Below are 18,842 nucleotides of genomic sequence, written 5' to 3' on the forward strand. Positions count from 1 at the left end.
CTTCATCCCTCTCTTTATTCCTCTGAAACAACAAGAGAACTCCCCTTACCTTATCCTTCTCTCTTCATCCCTCTCTATTCCTCTGGAACAACAAGAGAACTACCCTTACCGTATCCTCTCTTCATCCCTCTCTCTATTCCTATGGATCTGCCCTTACCTTATCCTCTCTTCATCCCTCTCTCTATTCCTCTGGATCTGCCCTTACCTTATCCTCCTCTCTTCATCCCTCTCTCTATTCCTCTGGATCTGCCCTTACCTTATCCTCCTCTCTTCATCCCTCTCTCTATTCCTCTGGAACAACAAGAGAACTCCCCTTACCTTACCCTCCTCTCTTCATCCCTCTTTCTATTCCTCTGGAACAACAAGAGAACTCCCCTTACCTTACCCTCCTCTCTTCATCCCTCTTTCTATTCCTCTGGAACAACAAGAGAACTCCCCTTACCTTATCCTCCTCTCTTCATCCCTCTCTATTCCTGGAACAACAAGAGAACTCCCCTTACCTTATCCTCCTCTCTTCATCCCTCTCTCTATTCCTCTGAAACAACAAGAGAACTCCCCTTACCTTATCCTCCTCTCTTCATCCCTCTCTCTATTCCTCTGAAACAACAAGAGAACTCCCCTTACCTTATCCTTCTCTCTTCATCCCTCTCTCTATTCCTCTGGAACAACAAGATAACTCCCCTTACCTTATCCTCCTCTCTTCATCTCTCTCTATATTCCTCTGAAACTGCCCTTACCTTATCATCCTCTCTTCATCCCTCTCTCTATTCCTCTGAAACAACAAGAGAACTCCCCTTACATTATCCTCCTCTCTTCATCCCTCTCTATTTCTCTGGAACAACAAGAGAACTCCCCTTACCTTATCCTCCTCTCTTCATTTCTCTGGAACAACAAGAGAACTCCCCTTACCTTATCCTCCTCTCTTCATCCCTCTCTATTTCTCTGGAACAACAAGAGAACTCCCCTTACCTTATCCTCCTCTCTTCATCCTCTCTCTATTCCTCTGAAACAACAAGAGAACTCCCCTTACCTTATCCTCCTCTCTTCATCCCTCTCTATTTCTCTGGAACAACAAGAGAACTCCCCTTACCTTATCCTCCTCTCTTCATCCCTCTCTCTATTCCTCTGAAACAACAAGAGAACTCCCCTTACCTTATCCTCCTCTCTTCATCCCTCTCTCTATTCCTCTGAAACAACAAGAGAACTCCCCTTACCTTATCCTCCTCTCTTCATCCCTCTCTCTATTCCTCTGAAACAACAAGAGAACTCCCCTTACCTTATCCTCCTCTCTTCATCCCTCTCTCTATTCCTCTGAAACAACAAGAGAACTCCCCTTACCTTATCTTTCTCTCTTCATCCCTCTCTATTCCTCTGAAACTGCCCTTACCTTATCCTCCTCTCTTCATCCCTCTCTCTATTCCTCTGAAACAACAAGAGAACTCCCCTTACCTTATCCTCCTCTCTTCATCCCTCTCTCTATTCCTCTGAAAAACAAGATAACTCCCTTACCTTATCCTCCTCTCTTCATCCTCTCTATTCCTCTGAAACTGCCCTTACCTTATCCTCCTCTCTTCATCCCTCTCTCTATTCCTCTGAAACAACAAGAGAACTCCCCTTACCTTATCCTTCTCTCTTCATCCCTCTCTATTCCTCTGGAACAACAAGATAACTCCCCTTACCTTATCCTCCTCTCTTCATCTCTCTCTATATTCCTCTGAAACTCCCCTTACCTTATCCTCCTCTTCATCCATCTCTCTATTCCTCTGAAACTCCCCTTACCTTATCATCCTCTCTTCATCCCTCTCTCTATTCCTCTGAAACTGCCCTTGCTTCATCCTCCTCAGTTCACTCATCTTACATTCATTTTTTTACTTCCTATTACATAATTATTACTCATTTCTCAATTGAAACTCCTCATTGATGTTAAATATATTTTGTGCTGTGTGTTATCATACTGGCCATACTGGAGTTCTCTGTTCATGTCAGGTGTGTTAGAAAAATAATGATCATGTGAACTTGGTTTCCCTTATTCTAATTACTCTCTCTTTCTCTCTCCCCTCCATCTCACTCTCAGATGTGAACGTTGAGTCTTTCCAGATCTTCTCGTGCTCTGGCTGTCCGTTCTTCTTCACCTCTCAGATCTTCCTCCTCAAGCACATAAAGAGATGTTACCATGATAAGTATGTCAGACTGTTGAGGAGTGGAGAGATCAGATCAGAGAATTTCATGTCCTCCAGCAGCTCACAACACCATGGAACCACCACAGCTTCATTCAACCCAGCTCCCACCAGGAAACGGAGAGAGACGGACGAGCCACGACCACACTGTTCTCAGTGTGGGGAGGAGCTTCACAACAGGGAGAAATCTCATCAGACACCAGCCCATTCACACGGGAGAAAAGCTGTTCTACTGTTCCCAGTGTGGGAAGAGCTTCACAACAGGGAGAAATCTCATCAGACACCAGCCCATTCACACGGGAGAAAAGCTGCTCTCCTGCTCCCAGTGTGGGAAGAGTTTCACAACAGGGAGAAATCTCATCAGACACCGGCCCATTCACACGGGAGAAACGCTGTTCTCCTGCTCCCAGTGTGGGAAGAGCTTCACAACAGGGAGAAATCTCATCAGACACCAGCCCATTCACACGGGAGAAAAGCTGTTCTACTGCTCCCAGTGTGGGAAGAGCTTCACAACAGGGAGAAATCTCATCAGACACCAGTCCATTCACACGGGAGAAAAGCTGTTCTCCTGCTCCCAGTGTGGGAAGAGCTTCACAACAGGGAGAAATCTCATCAGACACCAGCCCATTCACACAGGAGAAAAGCTGTTCTACTGCTCCCAGTGTGGGAGGAGTTTCAGTCAGTCAGGAAAAAGAGTAAAGAACTTTAGATTTATCTTGAAATTGGGACGGTGATGTAAGCCTGATTGAACATTACACTTACATCACTGTCCATAATATACAAATATAAAATATGTATTTTCTTTTACATAGGTACTGATTAATTATGATATTCGTGGAACTTTCAACACTAACCATTTAAAAAATTAATTGTTAGGCATAAATGTAAATGAAATTGTAACGGCGTTCTTCGTTTGTAGAAAGAGAGTCGGACCGAAATGCAGCGTGGTGGTTACTCATGTCTTTAATGAAACAAATGACGATACATGAAATAACTTAATAAATACAAAAACAACAAACGGAACGTAAAAACCTAATACAGCCTGTCTGGTGAACAACAACACGGAGACAGGAACAATCACCCACGAAATACACAGTGAAACCCAGGCTACCTAAATATGGTTCCCAATCAGAGACAACGAGAATCACCTGACTCTGATTGAGAACCGCCTCAGGCAGCCAAGCCTATGCTAGACACACCCCTAATCAACCACAATCCCAGTGCCTACAAAAAACCCAATAAGACAACACAATAAACCCATGTCACACCCTGGCCTGAACAAATAATTAAAGAAAACACAAAATACTATGACCAAGCCGTGACAGAACCCCCCCCTAGGGTGCGGACTCCCGGACGCACCTCACAACCATAGGGAGGGTCCGGTTGGGCGTCTGTCCATGGTGGCGGTTCCGGCTCGGGACGTGGACCCCACTCCATTAATGTCATAGTTCCTCCCCTTCGCGTCCTGGTATAATCCACCCTCGCCGCCGACCATGGCCTAATAGTCCTCACCCAGAACCCCACTGAACTGAGGGGCAGCTCGGGACTGAGGGGCAGCTCGGGACTGAGGGGCAGCTCGGGACTGAGGGGCAGCTCGGGACTGAGGGGCAGCTCGGGACTGAGGGGAAGCGTGGGACTGAGGGGAAGCCCGGGACTGAGGGGAAGCCCAGTACTGAGAGGAAGCCCAGTACTGAGAGGAAGCCCAGTACTGAGAGGAAGCCCAGTACTGAGATGAAGCCCAGTACTGAGAGGAAGCCCAGTACTGAGATGAAGCTCAGGCAGGTAGTAGGCTCCGGTAGATCCTGGCTGGCTGGCGGATCTGGAAGATTCTGGTTGACTGGCAGATCTGGAAGAGACTGGTTGACTGGCATATCTGGAAGAGACTGGTTGACTGGCAGATCTGGAAGAATCTGGTTGACTGGCAGATCTGGAAGAATCTGGTTGACTGGCAGATCTGGAAGATCATGGTTGACTGGCAGATCTGGAAGATCATGGCTGACTGGCGGATCTAGCTGCTCTGGCTGCTCCATGCAGACTGACAGCTCTGGCTGCTCTATGCAGACTGGCAGCTCTGGCTGCTCCATACAGACTGGCAGCTCTGGCTGCTCCATGCAGATTGACAGCTCAGGCTGCTCCATACAGACTGACAGCTCTGGCTGCTCCATGCAGACTGACAGCTCTGGCTGCTCCATGCAGACTGGCAGCTTTGTGCAGACTGACAGCTCTGGCTGCTCCATGCAAACTGGCAGCTCTGGCTGCTCCATGCAGACTGACAGCTCTGGCTGCTCCATGCAGACTGACAGCTCTGGTTGCTCCATGCAGACTGACAGCTCAGGCTCCTCCATGCAGACTGACAGCTCAGGCTGCTCCATGCAGTCTGGCAGCTCAGGCTGCTCCGAACAGGCAGGAGGCTCCGGCAGCGCTGTAGAGGAGGAAGGCTCTAGAAGCGCTGAACAGGCGGGAGGCTCCGGCAGCGCAGGAGAGGTGAGGCGCACTGTAGGCCTGATGCGTGGTGCTGGCACTGGTGGTACTGGGCCGAGGACACGCACAGGAAGCCTGGTGCGGGGAGCTGCTACCGGAGGACTGGTATGTGAAGGTGGCATAGGATGGACTGGACCGTGAAGGTGTACTGGAGAGCCTGAGAGCAGGACTGGCACAGGACGTGCAAGGCTAGGTAGGTACACAGGAGGCCTAGTGCGTGAGGCTGGAACATTTTTCACCAGCCGACTAACACGCACCTCAGGACGAGTATGGAGCGCTGACCCAGGTGCCATCAAATCCCGACATGCTCCGTCGGACGAATCTTGTACCTAAAGCACCAAGCTAGCAACTCCCTCATTACTCTCCACTCCACCTTCCCCATTAACTCCTTCACAGTCTCTGCTTCGCTCACCTCTAACACCGGTTCTGGTTCTGGTCTCCTCCTTGGCTCCTCACGATTAACAAGGAGAGTTGGCTCAGGTCTATCTCCAGACTCTGCCACTCTCCCTCTGAGCCCCCCCCAATACATTTTTGGGGCTGACTCACGGGCTTTCCTCTGCGCCGTCGTGATTGCCTCTCCAACTCCATTCTCCTATAGCCCTCTTCGCACTGCTCCAGCGAATCCCAGGCGGGCTCCGGCACTCTCTCTGGGTCGACCGCCCACCTGACTATTTCATCCCACGTCGTATACTCCATACTTCTGCTGTCCATAACGTCCTCCCTTCGCTGCTCCTGCTGTCGCTGCCTGTAACCACGCCACTCTGTCCTGTGACGGCGTTCTTCGTTTGTCGAAAGAGAGTCGGACCGAAATGCAGCGTGGTGGTTACTCATGTCTTTAATGAAACAAATGATGATACATGAAATAACTTAAATATAAAAACAACAAACGGAACGTAAAAACCTAATACAGCCTGTCTGGTGAACAACAACACGGAGACAGGAACAATCACCCACGAAATACACAGTGAAACCCAGGCTACCTAAATATGGTTCCCAATCAGAGACAACGAGAATCACCTGACTCTGATTGAGAACCGCCTCAGGCAGCCAAGCCTATGCTAGACACACCCCTAATCAACCACAATCCCAATGCCTACAAAAACCCCAATAAGACAACACAATAAACCCATGTCACACCCTGGCCTGAACAAATAATTAAGGAAAACACAAAATACTATGACCAAGGCGTGACAGAAATCTTACATAAATGTTATATGTGTAAATACTAAGGAAAGTCTTTATTAAACTGAAATATATACCTTCCAAGTTATAAACATGACAAGCTTTTAATCCAGTTCTATTTGATAATAAAATATGCCTTTGGTGTTAATCTTGTGTAATTAGTGTCAGATATTAACAACTCACCCAGAGGAGAATTCAGTAATCTTCTTCATCCAAATCATTCCGTTAATTCACTTTTAATTTCCTGATGATGATGTGCACTCCATAAGTACATTTAAACTTTGATGATCCATGTTTACTAGAAGTGTAAGGGATCTCGACCTCCTCTTCTGAGGAGGAGTAGCGAGAAGGATCGGAGGACCAAAACGCAGCGTGGTAAGTGTCCATCATTTAATGAAGCAACATGAACACTGAACAAAAACAATAAGCAACAAACGAACAGAACCGTAAGGTATTCACCTTACCTGACAAACACTAAGCAATCTGGGACAACAATTGACACCTGCCTCTGATTGAGAACCATACTAGGCCGAACTCAAAAACCAACATAGAAAAACAAACATACTGCCCACCCCAACTCACGCCCTGACCATACTAAAACAAAGAATAAAATAACAGAACTATGGTCAGAACGTGACAAGAAGCCTAACTGAGCTGGAATGGCCAAGGAACTGACCAGTGTGTAACCCTGGATGGAGATAGTCATTTCATTTGACCATGAATTCAACCAATATAAACCATTTAAGAACACCTTTCAGTTGTCTATAATATTTCAAATAAAAAACACCTGAATAGACACAAGAGGAGGGCTGCTGCTATATGGCAGATTAGTATTTGATTAGCTCTCAGGTAATTCCTACAGTAAAAGTCCAGTTCCCGGATTTAAGGACCAGGTCCAAAACTGGTCCCCTATTCCAGTCTTGCAGTACACCCAATAGCCCAACTCCAGTCTTGCAGTACACCCAATAGCCCAACTCCAGTCTTGCAGTACACCCAACAGCCCAACTCCAGTCTTGCAGTACACCCAATAGCCCAACTCCAGTCTTGCAGTACACCCAATAGCCCAACTCCAGTCTTGCAGTACACCCAATAGCCCAACTCCAGTCTTGCAGTACACCCAATAGCCCAACTCCAGTCTTGCAGTACACCCAACAGCCCAACTCCAGTCTTGCAGTACACCCAATAGCCCAACTCCAGTCTTGCAGTACACCCAAAAGCCCAACTCCAGTCCTCCAGTACCCCCAACAGCCCAACTCCAGTCCTCAACAGTACCCCCAACAGCCCAACTCCAGTACCCCCAACAGCCCAACTCCAGTACCCCCAACAGTGTTTCCTAACTCCAGTACCCCGATCAGCCATACTCCAGTTTCTCCAACAGCCCAACTCCAGTACCCCCAACAGTGTTTCCTAACTCCAGTACCCCGATCAGCCATACTCCAGTTTCTCCAACAGCCCAACTCCTGTACCCCCATCAGCATGTGATGAATACAACAGGTGTATGGGTTTACTTTGAAATGCTTGCTTACGACCCTTCCCAACGATAAAAAAATGTAAATATTAACACGAGGAAATCAATGCGCAAGAATTAAGCTATATACAGGGAGCACTGGAGGTTGGTTCTCACCTTAATTGGGGAGGATGGACTCATGGTAATGGCTGGAACGGAATGAGTACAAAGGTAACAGACATAAAACACACGGCCGTCCTCCCCGCAGTAGCCTCCTGTGACAGGGAGTATCAGTACCAGGTCAATGTTCAGGGGTACAACGTATTTGAGGTATAGATGTACATAAAGGCAGAGTAAAGTGACTAAGCATCAGGATAGATAATACGAGTAAAATGGAAGAACAGCAACAGCATATGATGAGTGTAAACATGTGTGTGTGTGTTGTGTCAGGATGCGTGTGTGTGTGTTTGTGTCAGCATGTGTGTGTGTGTGTTGTGTCAGCATGCGTGTGTGTGTGTTGTGTCAGCATGCGTGTGTGTGTGTTTGTGTCAGCATGTGTGTGTGTGTGTGTGTGTGTGTGTGTGTGTGTGTGTGTGTGTGTGTGTGTGTGTGTGTGTGTGTGTGTGTGTGTGTGTGTGTGTGTGTGTGTGTGTGTGTGTGTGTGTGTGTGTGTGTTGTGTCAGCGTGCGTGTGTGTGTGTGTGTTTGTGTATAGGTCTGTTGGGGGCATTTGTGGATTGAGGAAACACTATGTAATGGTTTGGACCTGCCAGGTAGGTAGTGCCTACCGGAGAAAATATTGATTTGCCCAGTGGAAAATCACTGCACATACACCTCATTTCCTGACAGGATTGGCTCCTGTTCTGTGGCCATATTAAGTGTTTCAGAGTAGAGATGCTGATTTAGGATCAGTGTAGTCTTTTAGATCATATGACTACGTGGACTGAGGGGGAACTGTATATAGTGTGCTCACTGTGTTATTGTTCTACCATGTGTTATTGATTACTACATTGTTATTGATTACTGCATTGTTATTGATTACTACATTGTTATTGATTACTGCATTGTTATTGATTACTACATTGTTATTGATTACTTCATTGTTATTGATTACTACATTGTTATTGATTACTGCATTGTTATTGATTACTACATTGTTATTGATTACTGCATTGTTATTGATTACTACATTGTTATTGATTACTGCATTGTTATTGATTACTACATTGTTATTGATTACTACATTGTTATTGATTACGGCATTGTTATTGATTACTACATTGTTATTGATTACTGCATTGTTATTGATTACTACATTGTTATTGATTACTACATTGTTATTGATTACTACATTGTTATTGATTACTGCATTGTTATTGATTACTACATTGTTATTGATTACTGCATTGTTATTGATTACTACATTGTTATTGATTACTACATTGTTATTGATTACTACATTGTTATTGATTACTGCATTGTTATTGATTACTACATTGTTATTGATTACTACATTGTTATTGATTACTACATTGTTATTGATTACTGCATTGTTATTGATTACTACATTGTTATTGATTACTACATTGTTATTGATTACGGCATTGTTATTGATTACTGCATTGTTATTGATTACTACATTGTTATTGATTACTACATTGTTATTGATTACTACATTGTTATTGATTACTACATTATTATTGATTACTACATTGTTGGGTTTAGAGCTTGCAAGAAAGGCATTTCACTGTACTCGTGCACGTGACATTAAAACATAAATGTTGAAACCTGATCCTAGATCAGCACTCTTACTCTGAGGCGCTTGATGCATATGACCACCTAGTCAGGAATGGGTCCAGGGTAAGCCTGTATTGAGCTTGGGAGAGAGGGAAGGAGAGATAGATACAGGGTAGAGAAAGGAGATGAATGGACAGAGAACCAGAGTGACGGGAGAGGAATGGACAGAGAACCAGAGAGATGAGAGAGAGGAATGGACAGAGAACCAGAGAGATGAGAGGGGAATGGACAGAGAACCATATAGATGAGAGGGGAATGGACAGAGAACCAGAGAGATGAGAGAGAGGAATGGACAGAGAACCAGAGAGATGAGAGAGACGAATGGACAGAGAAAAAGAGAGATGAGAGAGAGGAATGGACAGAGAACCAGAGAGATGAGAGAGAGAGGAATGGACAGAGAACCAGAGAGATGAGAGAGAGGAATGGACAGAGATCCAGAGAGATGAGAGAGAGAGGGATGGACAGAGAACCAGAGAGATGGGAGAGAGGAATGGACAGAGAACCAGAGTGATGAGAGAGGAATGGACAGAGAACCAGAGAGATGAGAGAGAGGAATGGACAGAGAACCAGAGAGATGGGAGGGAAATGGACAGAGAACCAGAGAGATGAGAGAGGAATGGACAGAGAACCAGAGAGATGAGAGAGAAAAATGGACAGAGAACCAGAGAGATGAGAGAGAGGAATGGACAGAGAACCAGAGAGATGAGAGAGGAATGGACAGAGAACCAGAGAGAGTAACACGGTTAGAGAAATAACAAATAGTTCCAGTGTTGCTCCAGCAGGGCTGTCTGCTGAACTAGCTGGGTGGATCTATAGTACCATGGCTGGATTAGACTGGGCAATAGCGGAACACAGACATACAGGGCCAAGGTGTGTGTGTGTGTGTGTGTGTGTGTGTCTCGCCCTGTCCCATTGTGCCTTGGTTCATCTGAGTGGCGTCTGACATCACTGCTCTTTCTGAGGGTTTCAATAAATGTCCCAAATGGCACCCTATTTCCTAGATAGTGCACTACTTTTGATAAAGAGCCCTGTGGAACTTGGTTAAAAGTAGTGCACTACGTAAGGAATAGGATGCCATTTGGGACACGATCTTAAATTAGCATTGTGTCAACATGATTTATCCCTATATTTAAACTGTATGAATCACAGCAACCTCCAAGCATGATCCCTTTCATTCAACCTTGTTGGTTTGGAATTTAACAGCAGGTTATGCAATTTAATGAGATGAGGAGGGAGAAGGGAGAGGGAGTGAGGGGAGAGAGAGAGGATTGAGATTGAGAGGGATAGATGGGGTAGAGACAGAGGGAGTGAGGGGAGACAATGAGAGCGATATAGAGAAGAGAGAGGAAGAGAGAGGGACAGACAGACAGAGAGAGTGGCTGGGAGACAGATAAGGGAGAGAGAGATTTAACTACAAAAATGAATTGTGTTTTGACATTGGAAGAGTGGGTTCTCATGAATGAAAATTAATGGGGGAAGGCCGCGATTATTTTATATTACCATAATCCCCCTCTGCCTCTCCGTCCCCCTCTCTTTCTTCCTTTCTCCCTATTTCTCTCACTCTCTCTCTCCCCCCTCTCTCCCTCTCCCCCCTTCTTCTTCTCTCCCTCTCTCCCCCTGTTCTTCTCTCCCTCTTCTTCTCTCCCTCTCCCCCCTTCTTCTTCTCTCCCTCTCTCCCCCTGTTCTTCTCTCACTCTTCCTCTCTCCCTCTCTCCCCTTCTTATTCTCTCCCTCCCGCCCTTTCTCACTGCGGATCCTCTCACTCAATATTATTGAGAGAGGGAGATAATAAGAAGGGGAGAGAGGGAGAGAAGAAGAGGTGGAGAGAGTTACATTCAGAGAAGGGGAACCTGTCCCAGCATGGTTAAACACAGCAGGGAGATTGATCATATGGCTCTCCCTCCTCTCTAACTCTCCATCCGCTCTCTCTCACTCACCCTCCATTCTCACTCTCCCTCTCTCTCTCCTTCCTCTCTCACTCACTCACTCACTCACTCACTCACTCACTCACTCACTCACTCACTCACTCACTCACTCACCCTCTCTCACACACCCTCCATTCTCACTCTCCCTCCTCTCTCACTCTCCTTCCTCTCTCTCTCACTCTCCTTCCTCTCTCACTCACTCTCCCTCCTCACTCACTCACTCTCCCTACTCTCTCACTCTCCCTCCTCTCTCATTCCCTCTCTCCCCCAGAGTGAATAACTAGTTATAGAAATGGAATGCAGAAGGGGCAATTGTGCAGGTTGATGTTTATTGTCATGAATATCGCCCTGCAGGCAGAACTGAGCGATTTCCGCAAGATGGGCCTTAGAGAAAATATAAAGCTTTTTGGTCTTAATTTAAGGTTAGGGTTAGCCATTAGGGTTAGCAGTGTGGTTAAGGTTAGGGTTAGCCATTAGGGTTAGCAGTGTGGTTAAGGTTAGGGTTAGCCATTAGGGTTAGCAGTGTGGTTAAGGTTAGGGTTAGCCATTAGGGTTAGCAGTGTGGTTACGGTTAGGATTAGCCATTAGGGTTAGCGGTGTGGTTAAGGTTAGGGTTAGCCATTAGGGTTAGCAGTGTGGTTAAGGTTAGGGTTAGCCATTAGGGTTAGCGGTGTGGTTAAGGTTAGGGTTAGCCATTAGGGTTAGCAGTGTGGTTAAGGTTAGGGTTAGCCATTAGGGTTAGCAGTGTGGTTAAGGTTAGGGTTAGCCATTAGGGTTAGCAGTGTGGTTAAGGTTAGGGTTAGCCATTAGGGTTAGTGGTGTGGTTAAGGTTAGGGTTAGCCATTAGGGTTAGCGGTGTGGTTAAGGTTAGGGTTAGCCATTAGGGTTAGCGGTGCAGTTAAAGGTTAGGGTTAGCCATTAGGGTTAGCGGTGCAGTGGTTAAGGTTAGGGTTAGCCATTAGGGTTAGCAGTGTGGTTAAGGTTAGGGTTAGCCATTAGGGTTAGCAGTGTGGTTAAGGTTAGGGTTAGCCATTAGGGTTAGCAGTGTGGTTAAGGTTAGGGTTAGCCATTAGGGTTAGCTGTGTGGTTAAGGTTAGGGTTAGCCATTAGGGTTAGCAGTGTGGTTAAGGTTAGGGTTAGCCATTAGGGTTAGCAGTGTGGTTAAGGTTAGGGTTAGCCATTAGGGTTAGCGGTGTGGTTAAGGTTAGGGTTAGCCATTAGGGTTAGCGGTGTGGTTAAGGTTAGGGTTAGCCATTAGGGTTAGCATTGTGGTTAAGGTTAGGGTTAGCCATTAGGGTTAGCAGTGTGGTTAAGGTTAGGGTTAGCCATTAGGGTTAGCAGTGTGGTTGAGGTTAGGGTTAGCCATTAGGGTTAGCAGTGTGGTTAAGGTTAGGGTTAGCCATTAGGGTTAGCAGTGTGGTTAAGGTTAGGGTTAGCCATTAGGGTTAGCAGTGTGGTTAAGGTTAGGGTTAGCCATTAGGGTTAGCAGTGTGGTTAAGGTTAGGGTTAGCCATTAGGGTTAGCAGTGTGGTTAAGGTTAGGGTTAGCCATTAGGGTTAGCAGGGTGTGGTTAAGGTTAGGGTTAGCCATTAGGGTTAGCAGTGTGGTTAAGGGTTAGGGTTAGCAGTGCAGTTAGGGTTAGCATTAGGGTTAGTGGTGGTTAAGGTTAGGGTTAGCCATTAGGGTTAGCAGTGTGGTTAAGGTTAGGTTAGCCATTAGGGTTAGCAGTGTGGTTAAGGTTAGGGTTAGCCATTAGGGTTAGTGGTGTGGTTAAGGTTAGGGTTAGCCATTAGGGTTAGCGGTGTGGTTAAGGTTAGGGTTAGCCATTAGGGTTAGCGGTGTGGTTAAGGTTAGGGTTAGCCATTAGGGTTAGCGGTGTGGTTAAGGTTAGGGTTAGCCATTAGGGTTAGCAGTGTGGTTGTGGTTAGTTAGGGTTAGCCGTGTGGTTTAGGGTTAGCCATTAGGGTTAGCAGTGTGGTTAAGGTTAGGGTTAGCCATTAGGGTTAGCAGTGTGGTTAAGGTTAGGGTTAGCCATTAGGGTTAGCAGTGTGGTTAAGGTTAGGGTTAGCCATTAGGGTTAGCAGTGTGGTTAAGGTTAGGTTAGCCATTAGGGTTAGCAGTGTGGTTAAGGTTAGGGTTAGCCATTGGGTTAGTGTGGTTAAGGTTAGGGTTAGCCATTAGGGTTAGCAGTGTGGTTAAGGTTAGGGTTAGCCATTAGGGTTAGCAGTGTGGTTAAGGTTAGGGTTAGCCATTAGGGTTAGCAGTGTGGTTAAGGTTAGGGTTAGCCATTAGGGTTAGCAGTGTGGTTAAGGTTATGTTAGGGTTAGCCATTAGGGTTAGCAGTGTGGTTAAGGTTAGGGTTAGCCATTAGGGTTAGCGGTGTGGTTAAGGTTAGGGTTAGCCATTAGGGTTAGCAGTGTGGTTAAGGTTAGGGTTAGCCATTAGGGTTAGCAGTGTGGTTAAGGTTAGGGTTAGCCATTAGGGTTAGCAGTGTGGTTAAGGTTAGGGTTAGGGTTAGGGTTAAGGTTAGGGTTAGCCATTAGGGTTAGCGGTGTGGTTAAAGGTTAGGGTTAGCCATTAGGGTTAGCAGTGTGGTTAAGGTTAGGGTTAGCCATTAGGGTTAGCAGTGTGGTTAAGGTTAGGGTTAGCCATTAGGGTTAGCAGTGTGGTTAAGGTTAGGGTTAGCCATTAGGGTTAGCCGTGTGGTTAAGGTTAGGGTTAGCCATTAGGGTTAGCAGTGTGGTTAAGGTTAGGGTTAGCCATTAGGGTTAGCGGTGTGGTTAAGGTTAGGGTTAGCCATTAGGGTTAGCAGTGTGGTTAAGGTTAGGGTTAGCCATTAGGGTTAGCGGTGTGGTTAAGGTTAGGGTTAGCCATTAGGGTTAGCAGTGTGGTTAAGGTTAGGGTTAGCCATTAGGGTTAGCAGTGTGGTTAAGGTTAGGGTTAGCCATTAGGGTTAGCGGTGTGGTTAAGGTTAGGGTTAGCCATTAGGGTTAGCAGTGTGGTTAAGGTTAGGGTTAGCCATTAGGGTTAGCGGTGTGGTTAAGGTTAGGGTTAGCCATTAGGGTTAGCAGTGTGGTTAAGGTTAGGGTTAGCCATTAGGGTTAGCGGTGTGGTTAAGGTTAGGGTTAGCCATTAGGGTTAGCGGTGTGGTTAAGGTTAGGGTTAGCCATTAGGGTTAGCAGTGTGGTTAAGGTTAGGGTTAGCCATTAGGGTTAGCAGTGTGGTTAAGGTTAGGGTTAGCCATTAGGGTTAGCAGTGTGGTTAAGGTTAGGGTTAGCCATTAGGGTTAGGCAGTAGGGTTGTGGTTAAGGTTAGGGTTAGCCATTAGGGTTAGCGGTGTGGTTAAGGTTAGGGTTAGCCATTAGGGTTAGCAGTGTGGTTAAGGTTAGGGTTAGCCATTAGGGTTAGCGGTGTGGTTAAGGTTAGGTTAGCCATTAGGGTTAGCAGTGTGGTTAAGGTTAGGGTTAGCCATTAGGGTTAGCAGTGTGGTTAAGGTTAGGGTTAGCCATTAGGGTTAGCAGTGTGGTTAAGGTTAGGGTTAGCCATTAGGGTTAGCGTGTTAAAGGTTAGGGTTAGCCATTAGGGTTAGCTGTGTGGTTAAGGGTTAGCCATTAGGGTTAGCAGTGTGGTTAAGGTTAGGTTAGCCATTAGGTTAGCAGTGTGGTTAGCAGTGTGGTTAAGGTTAGGGTTAGCCATTAGGGTTAGCATTAGGGTGTGGTTAAGGTTAGGTTAGCCATTAGGGTTAGCAGTGTGGTTAAGGTTAGGGTTAGCCATTAGGGTTAGCGGTGCAGTGTGGTTAAGGTTAGGTTAGCCATTAGGGTTAGCAGTGTGGTTAAGGTTAAGGTTAGCCATTAGGGTTAGCAGTGTGGTTAAAGGTTAGGGTTAGCCATTAGGGTTAGCAGTGTGGTTAAGGTTAGGGTTAGCCATTAGGGTTAGCAGTGTGGTTAAGGTTAGGGTTAGCCATTAGGGTTAGCAGTGTGGTTAAGGTTAGGGTTAGCCATTAGGGTTAGCGTGTGGTTAAGGTTAGGGTTAGCCATTAGGGTTAGCAGTGTGGTTAAGGTTAGGGTTAGCCATTAGGGTTAGCAGTGTGGTTAAGGTTAGGGTTAGCCATTAGGGTTAGCGGTGTGGTTAAGGTTAGGGTTAGCCATTAGGGTTAGCAGTGTGGTTAAGGTTAGGGTTAGCCATTAGGGTTAGCAGTGTGGTTAAGGTTAGGTTAGCCATTAGGGTTAGCAGTGTGGTTAAATGTTAGGTTAGGGTTAGCGTGTAGTTAAGGTTAGGGTTAGCAGGGTTGTGGTTAAGGTTAGGGTTAGCCATTAGGGTTAGCGGTGTGGTTAAGGTTAGGGTTAGCCATTAGGGTTAGCAGTGTGGTTAAGGTTAGGGTTAGCCATTAGGGTTAGCAGTGTGGTTAAGGTTAGGGTTAGCCATTAGGGTTAGCAGTGTGGTTAAGGTTAGGGTTAGCCATTAGGGTTAGCGTGTGGTTAAGGTTAGGGTTAGCCATTAGGGTTAGCAGTGTGGTTAAGGTTAGGGTTAGCCATTAGGGTTAGCATTATGGTTACAGTTAAAGGTTAGGGTTAGCCATTAGGGGTTAGCAGTGTGGTTAAGGTTAGGGTTAGCCATTAGGGTTAGCAGTGTGGTTAAGGTTAGGGTTAGCCATTAGGGTTAGCGGTGTGGTTAAGGTTAGGGTTAGCCATTAGGGTTAGCAGTGTGGTTAAGGTTAGGGTTAGCCATTAGGGTTAGCAGTGGTGTGGTTAAGGTTAGGGTTAGCCATTAGGGTTAGCAGTGGTTAAGGTTAGGGTTGTGGTTAAGGTTAGGGGTTAGCCATTAGGGTTAGCAGTGTGGTTAAGGTTAGGGTTAGCCATTAGGGTTAGCAAGGTTAGGGGGTTAGCCATTAGGGTTAGCGGTGTGGTTAAAGGTTAGGGGTTAGCCATTAGGGTTAGCAGTGTGGTTAGGTTAGGGTTAGCCATTAGGGTTAGCCATTAGGGTTGGTTAAGGTTAGGGTTAGCCATTAGGGTTAGCAGTGTGGTTAAGGTTAGGTTAGCCATTAGGGTTAGCAGTGTGGTTAGGGGTTAGGGTTAGCCATTAGGGTTAGCCAGTGTGGTTAAGGTTAGGGTTAGCCATTAGGGTTAGCAGTGTGGTTAAGGTTAGGGTTAGCCATTAGGGTTAGCGGTGTGGTTAAGGTTAGGGTTAGCCATTAGGGTTAGCAGTGTGGTTAAGGTTAGGGTTAGCCATTAGGGTTAGCAGTGTGGTTGAGGTTAGGGTTAGCCATTAGGGTTAGCAGTGTGGTTAAGGTTAGGGTTAGCCATTAGGGTTAGCAGTGTGGTTAAGGTTAGGGTTAGCCAGTGTGGTTAGGTTAGGGTTAGCCATTAGGGTTAGCGTGTGGTTAAGGTTAGGGTTAGCCATTAGGGTTGTGGTTAGGTTAGGGGTTAGGGTTAGCAGGTGTGGTTAAGGTTAGGGTTAGCAGTGTGGTTAAGGTTAGGGTTAGCCATTAGGGTTAGCAGTGTGGTTAAGGTTAGGGTTAGCCATTAGGGTTAGCAGTGTGGTTAAGGTTAGGGTTAGCCATTAGGGTTAGCAGTGTGGTTAAGGTTAGGGTTAGCCATTAGGGTTAGCAGTGTGGTTAAGGTTAGGGTTAGCCATTAGGGTTAGCAGTGTGGTTAAGGTTAGGGTTAGCCATTAGGGTTAGCAGTGTGGTTAAGGTTAGGGTTAGCCATTAGGGTTAGCAGTGTGGTTAAGGTTAGGTTAGCCATTAGGGTTAGCAGTGTGGTTAAGGTTAGGTTAGCCATTAGGGTTAGCAGTGTGGTTAAGGTTAGGGTTAGCCATTAGGGTTAGCGGTGTGGTTAAGGTTAGGTTAGCCATTAGGGTTAGCAGTGTGGTTAAGGTTAGGGTTAGCCATTAGGGTTAGCCGTGTGGTTAAAGGTTAGGTTAGCCATTAGGGTTAGCAGTGTGGTTAAGGTTAGGGTTAGCCATTAGGGTTAGCCATTAGGGTTAGCCATTAGGTAGCAGTGTGGTTAAGGTTAGGGTTAGCCATTAGGGTTAGCAGTGTGGTTAAGGTTAGGGTTAGCCATTAGGGTTAGCGGTGTGGTTAAGGTTAGGGTTAGCCATTAGGGTTAGCAGTGTGGTTAAAGGTTAGGGTTAGCAGTGTGGTTAAGGTTAGGGTTAGCCATTAGGGTTAGCCGTGTAAGGTTAGGGTTAGCCATTAGGGTTAGCAGTGTGGTTAAGGTTAGGTTAGCCATTAGGGTTAGCAGTGTGGTTAAGGTTAGGGTTAGCCATTAGGGTTAGCGGTGGTTAAAGGTTAGGGTTAGCCATTAGGGTTAGCAGTGTAGGGTTAGGGTTAGTGTGGTTAAGGTTAGGGTTAGCCATTAGGGTTAGCAGTGTGGTTAAGGTTAGGGTTAGCCATTAGGGTTAGCGGTGTGGTTAAGGTTAGGGTTAGCCATTAGGGTTAGCAGTGTGGTTAAGGTTAGGTTAGCCATTAGGGTTAGTGGTGTGGTTAAGGTTAGGGTTAGCCATTAGGGTTAGCAGTGTGGTTAAGGTTAGGGTTAGCCATTAGGGTTAGCAGTGTGGTTAAGGTTAGGGCCATTAGCCGGTTAGGGTTAGCCATTAGGGTTAGTGTGGTTAAGGTTAGGGTTAGCCATTAGGGTTAGCAGTGTGGTTAAGGTTAGGGTTAGCCATTAGGGTTAGCAGTGTGGTTAAGGTTAGGGTTAGCCATTAGGGTTAGCAGTGTGGTTAAGGTTAGGGTTAGCCATTAGGTTAGCAGTGTGGTTAAGGTTAGGGTTAGCCATTAGGGTTAGCGGTGTGGTTAAGGTTAGGGTTAGCCATTAGGGTTAGCAGTGTGGTTAAGGTTAGGTTAGCCATTAGGGTTAGCAGTGTGGTTAAGGTTAGGGTTAGCCATTAGGGTTAGCAGGTGTGGTTAAGGTTAGGGTTAGCCATTAGGGTTAGCAGTGTGGTTAAGGTTAGGGTTAGCCATTAGGGTTAGCAGTGTGGTTAAGGTTAGGGTTAGCCATTAGGGTTAGCAGTGTGGTTAAGGTTAGGGTTAGCCATTAGGGTTAGCGGTGCAGTTGAAGATTAGGGTTAGCCATTAGGGTTAGCTGTGTAGTTAAGGTTAGGGTTAGGGTTAGGGTTAGGGTTAGGGTTAGGGTTAGCCGTGTGGTTAAGGTTAGGGTTAGCCATTAGGGTTAGCAGTGTGGTTAAGGTTAGGGTTAGCCATTAGGGTTAGTGGTGTGGTTAAGGTTAGGGTTAGCCATTAGGGTTAGCAGTGTGGTTAAGGTTAGGGTTAGCCATTAGGGTTAGCAGTGTGGTTAAGGTTAGGGTTAGCCATTAGGGTTAGCAGTGTGGTTGAGGTTAGGGTTAGCCATTAGGGTTAGCAGTGTGGTTAAGGTTAGGGTTAGCCATTAGGGTTAGCAGTGTGGTTAAGGTTAGGGTTAGCCATTAGGGTTAGCAGTGTGGTTAAGGTTAGGGTTAGCCATTAGGGTTAGCAGTGTGGTTAGGTTAGGGTTAGCCATTAGGGTTAGCAGTGTGGTTAAGGTTAGGGTTAGCCATTAGGGTTAGCATGGTTAAGGTTAGGGTTAGCAGTGTGGTTAAGGTTAGGGTTAGCCATTAGGGTTAGCAGTGTGGTTAAGGTTAGGGTTAGCCATTAGGGTTAGCAGTGTGGTTAAGGTTAGGGTTAGCCATTAGGGTTAGCAGTGTGGTTAAGGTTAGGGTTAGCCATTAGGGTTAGTGGTGTGGTTAAGGTTAGGGTTAGCCATTAGGGTTAGCAGTGTGGTTAAGGTTAGGGTTAGCCATTAGGGTTAGCAGTGTGGTTAAGGTTAGGGTTAGCCATTAGGGTTAGCAGTGTGGTTAA

At 46.2% G+C, this 18,842-nt stretch overlaps 1 protein-coding gene across 1 annotated transcript in view; it reads left to right on the forward strand.

The window, feature by feature from the left end:
* Window positions 1-2,165: 2,165 nt before the first annotated feature.
* The window catches only part of LOC127929816 (zinc finger protein 566-like), a 54,504-nt gene continuing 37,827 nt past the window's right edge, over window positions 2,166-18,842 (forward strand). The window contains exon 1 of the mRNA XM_052518269.1: window positions 2,166-2,872. Within this exon, the coding sequence (XP_052374229.1) occupies window positions 2,252-2,872 (621 nt within the window). The 5' untranslated portion in view covers window positions 2,166-2,251. The remainder of the gene's footprint in view (window positions 2,873-18,842) is intronic.

This window comes from Oncorhynchus keta, chromosome 4 (genome assembly GCF_023373465.1).
Source record: "Oncorhynchus keta strain PuntledgeMale-10-30-2019 chromosome 4, Oket_V2, whole genome shotgun sequence".
NCBI classification, from domain to species: Eukaryota; Metazoa; Chordata; class Actinopteri; order Salmoniformes; family Salmonidae; genus Oncorhynchus; species Oncorhynchus keta.